The sequence below is a fragment of the Medicago truncatula genome, chromosome 4 (assembly GCF_003473485.1).
Source record: "Medicago truncatula cultivar Jemalong A17 chromosome 4, MtrunA17r5.0-ANR, whole genome shotgun sequence".
NCBI lineage: Eukaryota > Viridiplantae > Streptophyta > Magnoliopsida > Fabales > Fabaceae > Medicago > Medicago truncatula.
The window spans coordinates 18,300,495-18,312,502 of NC_053045.1; the positions used below are offsets into that span (position 1 = coordinate 18,300,495).

At 34.2% G+C, this 12,008-nt stretch overlaps 1 protein-coding gene across 2 annotated transcripts; it reads left to right on the forward strand.

The window, feature by feature from the left end:
• The first annotated feature begins 598 nt into the window (after positions 1–598).
• LOC25479300 (8-hydroxygeraniol oxidoreductase) lies at positions 599–4,807 on the forward strand. Of its 2 annotated transcripts, XM_024774910.2 has the most exons (7): positions 599–752; positions 871–1,013; positions 1,744–1,781; positions 1,968–2,370; positions 2,713–2,946; positions 3,391–3,549; positions 4,527–4,807. In XM_024774910.2, the coding sequence occupies exons 1-7, from the start codon at positions 644–646 to the stop codon at positions 4,635–4,637; spliced, it is 1,197 nt and encodes a 398-aa protein (XP_024630678.1). In that variant the 5' UTR covers positions 599–643; the 3' UTR covers positions 4,638–4,807. The 2 variants fall into 2 exon arrangements, with proteins under 2 accessions (XP_024630678.1, XP_024630679.1); XM_024774911.2 differs by lacking the exon at positions 2,713–2,946.
• Positions 4,808–12,008: the final 7,201 nt, after the last annotated feature.

Consider the following 12,008-nt stretch of genomic DNA (forward strand, 5'->3'; position numbering starts at 1 on the left):
AATTAATTACTTGATATCAAATGTTTATATGTAAAATTAGACTTGAAATTAAAAAACAGGAAAAAAAATGTGTATAAGTAATCATGTTTGATGTCATAAACATTTTTGGACCTACCATCTTAACGTTAAATGGTCTATAAACACTTTTTAACGAAGTTGGCTGAAAAGATGGATGACAATGTAAACATTTTATGACATAAAGAACCAATGTGTAGGAAAAAATAACTTAAAGATCACTTGGTAAATAAAAAAACAGGTATTTAACCTATATTATATGTCTAGCTTATTTTTTTTTAAAATATGTAGTGCATTTGAGAATTTATTTTTGTCTTTAGTAAAGTATACCTTTTAAACTTGGTCCCCCAATGTTTAAATCCTAGCTTCGTCCATGTTTGTGACATTGGTCGACCACAATGTCATAAGTATACAAAGCAATAAAAAAATCTTGTGAAAGAGAAAGAAGAAATCCACTTGTAATATTGTGATTGGTCAATGTCACCAATGTCATCAATCACAATGTCATTCAAATGTTACCCCATTTTCAATATGTTGCGTATGGCCGTTGAATGCATCTGATTGAGTAATTTATTTTTACTATTTTATTATTTACCATATCCTAAGTGACAATTTTGGTGGCTATAAAATGGAGTGCCAGCTTCACTTTTTTGCCCAAATTCAGAGAGAATTCTTTGCATTCTTACCTTACCTACCTACAACAATGTCAAGAGCCAAACAGGTTATTACATGCAAAGGTATATCACTTCATTTTCTATTATTTTTAAACTATAGAGAAAACAATATATCTTATTACTGAACATTCAACATATAATGATTGTGTCATGTTTATTGGTTTGCAATATTGGATTGTAGCTGCTGTATGCTGGGGGCTTGGAAAGCCTGTGACAGTGGAAGAGATACAAGTAGATCCACCAAAGGCAAAAGAAGTTCGAGTTAAGATGCTATGTTCAAGTGTATGCCACACAGACATATCAAGCCTTAAAGGATTTCCACATGTTAGTTCCATAATTTCAATCATATGCTATGTTTTCAGTTTTTAGTTTGCTTTTTCCCAATAACAATAGTGTCTATGCAAATATTCAGAATTTTTTTTTTTTTTTTGTCAAGTAATATAATGCCCATAATTTCACCCATAGTTTTGAAAACCGGATTAGACCGACCAGTTGAATGCGTCCGATCAGGAACTGTGGAGTGACCGGTTCGAATTGTCTAATGAATCACTACGCTTTCAAACCGGCGTGAGCTGGTGCAACTTGGTCAAAACCGGCAAATCAGCGGTTTTGACAAACCAGACCAGTTCAATACGAAAGCAGCAATTTAAGTAAATTAATTTTATTAAAAAATGCTAGGGTAAATGTTAAGAATTTTATTTTTATTTTTATCAAGGAATAAAAATGATTAATTGATGAATTTAAAATGATTAATTGATGAATTTAGGATCCAAATTTAGATCCATGTATATTATAATAATTTTGATAATGAGGACAAATAATTTTGAAATGTTGATTTTAGTGTTGGTATAAAAAAGACATATAAGTAAGGTTATGGTAGATTGCGGTGGACCAACGTTATCCACATTCGGTTAAAATATGATTTCTAACTTTGTACAGATAAAAAACCAATAATTTTTAAGAAACTAAAATCAAAGTAAATAATCAAACAAAAAAATATCTATCTCTTACTTCCACTACTAATTAATGGATGTTACAATTGAATAACTTGCAGAATCAATTTCCTCTAGCACTTGGACATGAAGGAATTGGGTAAAGCTTTCTCTTAATTATTACATTCTCCTATAAATATAATCAAGAGATAGAAATACTTTGTGTTGTGACTTACACCTTCCGGTCACTATAATATATTTCAGATTCATTCAATGTATATAGTCTTTACTATAGACCACAGATGAATCTATAGTTTACATCTACAAATAATCTGATGAAATGCAGTGTTGTAGAGAGTATTGGTGATCAAGTAACAAATCTAAAAGAAGGGGATTTCATAATTCCAACATACATAGGCGAGTGTGAAGAATGTGAGAATTGTGTTTCTGGGAAAACCAATTTGTGTTTGACACATCCTGTGAGATTGACTGGTCTAATGCCAGATAACACTTCAAGGTTGTCTGTCCGAGGCCAAACATTATACCATGTTTTGAGTTGTGCTTCATGGTCGGAATATGTGGTGGTTGATATCAATTACCTTCTTAGAGTTGATCCAAACATTAATCTAGCTTATGCTAGTTTCATCTCATGTGGGTTTTCAACTGGTTATGGAGCTTGTTGGAAAGAAGCCAATATTGAAAGTGGTTCAACTGTAGCTGTTTTTGGTCTTGGGGCTGTTGGATTAGGGGTATGTATGAACAAAATACAATCTTGTATATTAATTTGTGTTTTTAGGCTTAATCGCGCTTTTGATTCTTTTATTGATAATTGTTCTTCTCCCTTCTGTTTTTGCTCATTCTCATCTTTTGTGAGTTAACTCACGCTAAAAAAACACACTTGTCTGAGTTTACTCACGCTGAAAATAAAATATGTGTGAGTTAGCTCAGATTCAACTATTTTGACGAAAATGAGTAAAAATAGATGGGAGAAGAGAAGTTATCTCTTTTATTTTACCTAAAGTAAAGTTGTTTTATCTGACGTGACATAGTCATTAATGACATGAACTTCGGTTTTAAAACGTGTGGTGAAGGCAATAAGCGGGGCTAAGATGATGGGAGCAAGTAAGATAATTGGGGTTGACAAAAACGAGATGAAGAGAGAAAAAGGAGAAGCTTTTGGGATGACCCATTTTATAAATTCTAATGATTCTGATAAATCTGCTTCAGAATTGGTTAAAGAGTTAAATGGAATGGGTGTAGATTATTGCATTGAATGTACTGGAGTAGCACCTTTGCTTACTGAATCTTTGGAAGCCACAAAAATGGTAATTTTAACTTTATCAATAATGTTGTTTGGTTAATTTGATTAGGCCTATGTTTGGTCTAGCAGCGGTTTGAACGCAGCCGCACGTTTCGTGCGAAGCATGAATATCTAGCGTCAGTAAATTGCGGTAAAAAGAGCATTGGGGACGTAAGAAATTAAGTATGAACGCGAAACCAAATAGACTATAAATTAGATTATAGATGATATTTTTTTTGGTGATGGTCGGGGTTCAAACCTCATACCTTGCATATTTTATGCATTGTCCTACCAACTGAGCTAAGCTCACGATGACATATTACAGATGATATAATTTGTCAATTGAAATTATTGTTCTTCCACGTATTTCTATACTATTTGATCCTAATTTTCTTTTGATTATGCCATTTTCATACAATTTTATTTTTTTTATTCTTTAATAAGTGTCATAATATATGTATGTAAACAGGGAACAGGTAAGGCAATTGCAGTTGGTATAGGAGCTGAACTTGTTGTACCGTTTGGACTTCTTGCCATTCAATTTGGTAGAACCTTAAAAGGTTCTGTTTTTGGAGGCATAAAAGCCAAATCAGACCTTACCACCATAGCTAACAAATGTCAAAAACAGGTGAGCCAAATCTGAATATTAAGTTAAACTCCCTCCGTCCCTATATGTAAGCACCTTTTTATTAGAGACAAAAGGTGCTTACATATAAGAACGGATGAAGTATATTTGTTCATCTTTAAAGATGATGTCTATGCCTTCCAAAAAATTTAGTTATACTGTATGCTTCAACTAAATAGTCTTATTTTAATAAAAGTTTGGTTGATTGATATATCTTCTAAGGGTTTCTTTGGTAGGGGAGGCAAATTAGGCAGGCTTGCTCCGCCCCTAAGTTTCCTATATATAAATAGACTAACTCGCCGTCGAATTGGAACAATTAGTCGTCAGAATTTATTTACTTTTTGATCGAATTTAAGATTATTTGAGTCTTCCTTTTTTTAAAACCTGAGGTTAAGGATAAAAAAAATGATATATTAATAAATAAACGTATGTTAAATTACATTTGTTGTCCTTTAAATTATTTTTATATATCACTTTGATCCGTTAAGTTTTATTTGTTTTATTTTAGTCCTTTAAGATGCAAATGTTAGACATTTTTATCCCTTAAAATTTGTTGGTTTCATGTTAGTCTTTAAGTTACAAATGTTACACATTTTGATCAATCAATTACAAACGTTAGTCACTTCTAAACCTAAGTTCGAAATACTAGACATTGTCAGAAAAGGTTAAATTATCTAATGTTCGTAACTAAGTGAACAAAGTTTGTAATGTTTGTAACTTAAAGGACGAAAAAATGCTTAAAAAATTGTGTTGCTTAACTTAAAGGACTAAAATGGAATGGAAAAAAGTGTAAGGACTAAATTGTAACATATTTAAAGAACTAAAATTAGTAACTTATTAAAAGAACCAAAATATAATTTAGCCATAAAGGTATTATTTGCAAGAATAGTTAATATTTTCTTTGTTCTTTCTTACTTATATTACATTCCTAAAGTGTTTATGGTGGGTCTAATAATATTGGATTATTTTCCATTTTACAGGAATTCCCTCTCCATGAACTTTTCACCCATGAGGTCCCTTTGGTTGATATTGACAAAGCATTTGAGTTATTGAAAGATCCCACTTGTGTCAAAGTTGTTATCAAGATGTGATATCTTTCTTTCCATCCCAGCATATTTCAATAAACTCTCAAGAAAATATTAGAGATGTTATTTCAGCTTTTTTAAAATTAGAAATTAATGTACTGATCATCGTTCTTGTGGTTTCTCTATTCTATGGAGAATGATGTTATTATGTGATCACAATCAATTTCTCTCTTTTATTCTTATGAAAATATGCTTTCTCTTCTTTTTTTTAATGACATGCTTTCTCTTCTAAACGGCAACATCCCCTATATTGGATCAAAATAGCTTCACAAAATCTAACCTTATCCCCCTAAAATCCACAGAAAATTTCTCTTCTCCTAAAGAGAATTGCTCACTCCCCCGCGTGACTTAAGTCATGTTCGATAGCATCGGCATGACTTAAGTCACTTTGAGTCAACGTGAGTTAAGTCACATAGGTACGTACAAAGCCAACGTGACTTTAGTCATTTTGGCTTTAGGTAAGTTAAGATTTCATCAATTTTTGCAATTTTCACAAAGATGCTATTTTTTTAATTCCCCAAACCTATACTATGTTATGTTAATTTTTTAAAATCATGTCATGTTTTAGAAACAACAATTCATTCACGATCCAAAATAAATCATAACTAAAAATACACAAGTACACGAAATCAATTTCAAAAAATACACAATTTTATTTAGTTTTAATTTCATCTATGGGGGTCGTTCTCATGCCAGACTCTCACCCCATCTCCTTTTTCAGCAAGCCATTTGCCCTCGCTTTCGCCGGTCCTCCACATACATTCGCGAACTCCACGCCATTACCACCGCCGTTAAGAAATGGCGTCAATATCTTCTAGGCCACCCCTTTGTCATCTTCACAGACCATCAGAGCCTCAACGAACTGCTCACTCAAGTCATTCAAAGTCCTGAACAACAAATCTACCTGGCCAAACTCATGGGGTATGACTATTCCATCCATACAAATCTGGCAAAACAAATGTAGTGGTTGATGCACCCCGCCTTCTAAAGACAACCTTAGGTACGCTTCTTACTCTCTCTATGCCCCATTTCACCTTCTTAGAGCATCTCAAACTAGCATTGGCTGCTAGCGCCCCCTTCAACACCCTGCTCACCCAAATTCAACAAAATCCTCAATCCATGCCAAATTACAAAATTCACAATGGGCTCATACTATCCATCCTTGAAGAGTAGCACGCCTCACCAATAGGTGGCCATATGTGAGTCGCAAAAACCCTTGCCCGTTTACAAGCTAACTTCATGTGGAAGGTGTAACGTCCTCTTTGAATTATTTGTTTTATTTATTTATTTATTTGAGTTTAGAGTCTGTTCTTTTAGAATTTAATTAACTTATTTGATAAGTGATATTTTGTTATGTGTTGATAAATATATTAGTAGCCTATATTTGTTTATTTAATTATTTTAATGAGATAGAGTTGAATTATATGATTTATTTGATTATGTGGTATGTTGATATTTTATTAAGTGGTTTTATTTTATTATTTATTAGAATATGATTAAATCATAGAATAAGTAGACTTGGGGGGCTGAATTAGAAATTAAAGAAGTTTAGTGGACTTAAGTAGAATTAAGAGAAGTGGTTAGTGATATAAAAGAGGAGAAATTAGGTTAGAATAGTTTTTTACGTGAAAACAAGGATTTGGGAGAAAACAAAGAGAAGAGTCAGAGAATGAGAAGTCTGTAGAACCTTGCTGTCAATCAATCTAAGGTAAGAGTGGGACTAACATTCAATAATCTTGAGTCTATGATTCTGAAAATTGTATTTAACATGTTGTAGGTTTAGTTTTTGAGAATTTGAGAATTAGGGTTAAGAGTGATGATTGTGATGATTTTGAATGAAAGTGAAGTTGAATAATATAGGTTGCTTTTTCTGATTTTTCTTTTCATCTCTGCCCCGAATTTGAAATGAAAACTGGTATTGATTGGTACAGAATTGGTCTTAGGTGATAACACAAAAGTTATAGGTATGGATGTTAGCTTTCTAATGCCGTTGGTCTGATGTCAATACGATTTATAGAACTTGAGTTATAGTCAAATTACTGCACGTAGGTCACAGTGAATTTTTATGAATTTCAGCACAACTTTGTCCGAATTTGAAATGAAAACTGGTATTGATTGGTACAGAACTGGTCTTAGGTGTAAACACGAAAGTTGTAGGTATGGATGTTAGCTTTCTAATGCCGTTGGTCTGATGTCAAAACGATTTATAGAACTTGAGTTATGGTCAAATTACTGCACGTAGGTCACAGTGAATTTTTATGAATTTCAGCACAACATTGTGCGAATTTGAAATGAAAAGTGATATTGATTGTTACAGAATTGGTCTTATGTGTAAACACGAAAGTTGTAGGATAGATGTTAGCTTTCTAATGCCGTTGGTTTGACTTCAAAATGATTTATAGAACTTGAGTTATGATCAAATTACTGCACGTAGGTCACAGTGAATAATTGAATATGTATGTATATGTTTGTGAATACGATATTGTTCATGATTGATGATGTGTTATATGTATATATAATGTTTTAAGATGTTGATTACTATTTGATGTTGTTATATTGTGATATAATTATATATGCATTACTTGAATTATATGTGAATAATTGAGACGTTGTTGACTTGCATTTGATATTATTATGTCATGCTGTTTTTGTATACTGCTGTGTTGCTGTTGTTATTTAACTAAGCTGCATGAGTCGGTCTAAGTTGATTAAGATGTTGATGATGATGTTCCAAATTATTGGACTATTTAAGAGGTCGTTGAATTAAGATGTTTAAGAGGTCGAGTCTATGCATTAGCATTCAGCAATTGGGGCTTGATGCTCCGGAAGTATAATAATACTCAAATAGCGATTGGGGCTTGATGCTCTGGAAGTATAATAATACTCAAATAGTGATTGAGACTTGATGCCCCGTATTGGTACCACATGCATATAAGAGGTCTAAGTTGCATAGTCAAGTTGGAGTCGCACTTGTCGAGTCAAAGATGTTTAAGTTGCCAAGTTGTTGAAGCTGTGATTCTTTATATGAACTATTAAAGATGTGATATATGATATATTATTATCTATGATGAATATTATGATAATTTTAGGTTGTTAAATATAATTGTTGAATTATATGCTTAATATGATTGTTTTGTGAAATCTCACCCCTTCTGCTTGGAAATGTTGCTCTTCGTATGAGTAACTTGTAGGTGATCGAGTTTAAGTTGCTGTTAGATTGCTGTCGTGAGTGGATTATCTCTCATGTGTGTCTTTAGGTGTTCTGATACGTAACGGGATGGGAACTTTGTTGCATGCTTTTCTATTCCTTACGTATTGCTTATGAATTTACATGATTAAGTTGTTAATTGGATTTTTATGAGATACTTTGATGAGGCCTTCGTGCCAAAATTATTTTTAGATGTTCGAATAAATTCCGCTGCGAAGTATTAAATATTATGTTATTGAATTTTCAAGGATATTTATTTAATTATTCCGTTTATGATTTTAAGAAAAGAAGCGTGACATTCCGTTTATGTGATTTACTCTGATTAATTAAATGAAATTTTTACGTTGGGAAAACGGGGTGTTACAGAAGGGTATGCTCCAATATATCAAAACCGTCATCACCAAATGTCTCATATGCCAACAAATGAAATACGAAACCAAAAAACCCCCAGACCTCCTTCAACCTATTCCAATACCCATAGCCATTTGGGAAGACTTATCCCTCGACTTCATCACCAGCCTACCTCCATCCAATAACTACACTGCCATCCTCGTAGTGGTTGACCGTTTCTCTAAAGGTGTGCACCTGGCCCCCCTCACTCCCAATTTCACAGCACACCGTGTAGCCAACATCTTCTTCAACACCATTTGCAAACTACATGGTATACCCCGCAGCCTCATTTCATACAGGGACCCACTCTTTATCAGCAAGTTTTGACGTGAATTGTTCTCCTTTTGTCGTACTAAGCTGCGTATGAGCACTGCTTATCACCCGGAGTCCGACAGCCAAACCGAGGTTTTTAACCGCGTCCTAGAACAATATTTGCGCTCTTTTGTCCACAAAAAACCATCCCAATGGTCCAAGTTTCTTCCCCTAGTTGAATGGTCCTACAATACCTCAGTTCACTCATCAACATGATTCTCCCCATTCCAGATTGATTTTGGCAAAGAGCCACCCTCCATTCCCCACTATTTACAAGGTTCATCCACCATTGAAGCTGTTGACACCCTGCTAGACTCACACCAGCAATTAATTGACAAACTCCGTCGCAATCTGCTCAAAGCATAAGACAAAATGAAACATTTTGCGGATCAGAAACATAGAGAAGTGGAGTTTACGCCAGACCAATGGGTCTACATGCGCCTCCACCCTTTGTAACGCCCTATTTAATTATTTGATTATTTTATTGAGTTTAGAGTATATTTATATGATTTAAATGATTATGTGGTGTATTGTTATTTTATTAAGTGGTTTTATTTTATTATTTGATAGAATAAGATTTGAAAATAAAATAATATTGAGATGAGGTGCTGTTTTGAGAATTTAGAGAGTTTAGTGGAATAAGTGGAAATAAGATAAAGACGGTTGAGGAAATATATAGGAGAAAATAGGTCAGAATAGTTTTTGCGTGAAACAAGTTTTGGAGAAAAAGGGAGAAACAAGAGAAGAGAAGAACCAAGAAGAGAGGCTGCCAATCGATTATCCTAAGGTAAGGGTGGGACTAACCTTCAATAATTTTGAGTATGTGATTCTGAAAATGAATTTAACATGGTTGTAGGTTGTAGTTTTAGAATTTGGGAATTAGGGTTAAAAGTAATGAATTGATGATTAGATGATGGAGAACTGTTGAATTGATGTAGAAACTGTGTACAGACCTTAGATAACCCATTGGATGATAATTGGAATCAGTTTTAAAGTTAGAAACATGAGATTGGGTGATTTTTGGAGAAAATCTGCATTCTGCCCGAGCTGACATTCATCGCTCGCCCCGGCGAGCAGCTAGCCTCGCCTCACGAGTGATGAACATCATCGCTCGCCTAGCGAGTAGTTCCCCCTCGCCTCGTGAGTGAACCCTGATGTTGCTCGCCACTGCGAGCAAATCACTCGCCATAGTGAGTTGTGTAACACCCTCTTTGATTATTTGATTATTTTTTATAGAGTTTAGAGTCTATTTAGATGATTATGTGATCTGTTGTGATTTATTAAATGAATTATTTTATTATTTAATAGAATAAGATTTGAAAATAAAATAAATATTGAGATGAGGGGTTGTTTTGAGAATTTAGAGAGTTTTGTGGGAAAAGAGGAAATACGATAAAATGGATGAGAAGAGATAAATAGGAGAAAATAGGTTAGAATTATTTTCACGTACAACCAATTTTGAAGAAAAGGGAGAACATGAGGAGAGAAGAACCAAGAGAGACTGCTGATCGATTTTGATAAGGTAATGGTGGGACTAACATTCAATCTTCTTAAGCCTATGATTCTGATGATTAGATTTAACATGTTGTAGGGTTAGTTTTTGAGAATTGGAAATTAGGGTTAAGAGTGATAATTGAGGATTAGATGATGGAAACTTGTAGAATTGATGTAGAAAGTGTGTATAGACCTTAGATAATCCATAGGGTTATGTTTATAATCAATTTTAAGCTTTGAACCATGTGATTAGGTGGATTTTCGTAAAAATCTGCATTCTGCCCGAGCAGACATTCATCGCTTGCCCTGGCGAATGATGATCCTCGCCTCACGAGTGATAAACTTCATCGCTCGCCTCGCGAGAAATTTCCTTCGCCTCACGAGTTGCACCTTGCAGCTCGCCATAGCGAGTTGCCCAGTGAGGAAACCTGATTTTGTGATTTAACTCCTTTAGTCGAGCTTTAGATGATTTTGGGTGCCTGAACATGTATAATAATGATTAGGCAAGTCTTTAGATTGAAATTGAACATGGGGAAGTTAAAAATGGGATTTTTGGGTGAAAAATGTCAAGTTCCCGAGAGCACCCATTTTCAGTTCGCCAAGGCGAGTAGCCCTTTTTCCTGAACTTGCTATAGCGAGCAATGTCCATCGCCTCGCGAGCCCCTTAAAGACAGACTACCTTGTTAAGGGTTCATATGATTTTTGTCGAATGAGTTGTTACGAGATAGACCTTGGGGCAGGAGTGAAGTTATTTATAATACTATTGCTGTTCTGAGAGTCTGAATTGAGATGATTAAATGTTGATGATCATTGTGAAATATTTATATAACTTATGTGGAAAATGAATGATGTTGAAGTTGTTAATTCCTATAATTGATATGGTTATGCTGTGAATTACCTATGTGCTGCCTATGTTGTTGTTGTATATTAACTAAGCTGCATGTGTCGGTTTAAGATGAAAGATGTCGTTCTAAAGTATTGAAGTCTTAAGTTGTTGATGTTGTCTAAGTTGTACAAGTTGATTGAGTCCATGCATACTCATTAAAGTTGGGGGCTTGATGCCTTGGAGCCTTTGCTTAATTAAGTTGGGGGCTTGATGCCGTGGGAGTATATTTATGTTCAATTAAGTTGAGGGATTGATGCCCTTGATTGGTACCACATGCATGATTAAGAGGATTAAGTTGCATAGTCAAGTCGAAGTTGCATTGTCGAGTCAAGTTGTTAAGTTGTTATGTTTTATGGAAAACTATGATTATGATGAATTGATGATGTTTATGTTGTTAAATATAATTGATGAATTATATGCTTAATATTATTGTTTGTGAAATTTCACCCCTTCTGCTTGGAAATGTTGCCCTTTGTATGGGTAACTTGCAGGTGATCGAGAATAAGTTGCTGTTAGTTGCTGTCGTGAGTGGACTATCTCTCACGTGTGTCTTAGGTGCTCTGATACGTACGGGATGAGAACTTTGTTATTTCTTTTATATTCCTTACGTATTACTCTATGAATTTTCACGAATAAAGTTGTTGATTAGATTTTATGAGATGTTATGATGAGGCCTTAATACTAAAGACTATTTTTAGATGTTGAATAAATTTCGCTGCGAAGTATTAAATATTAAGTTGAGTGAATTTTGAAGGATAAATAGTTATTTATTCCGTTTATGTTTTTATGAAAAGAAGTGTGACATCCCGTTTATGTGGATTACTCTGATTATTTATATGAAATTTTTATGTTGGAAAAATGGGGTGTTACAATTGGTATCAGAGCAGGTCGGTCCGTCCAGCCAAGTAGTTGAGTCGAGTCGTGTCTTGTTGAGTAACAGTTGTAATACTGTCTTATGTTGTTTCGATTGTTGTTTGTTGTGTAGAGAACTTAGAATGATGAGAGGAAAGGCAAGGGTCAGCAAAGTCGACCAAAGCCTTACAGTGCTCCTGTTGATAAGGGCAAACAAAGATTGAATGATGAGAGG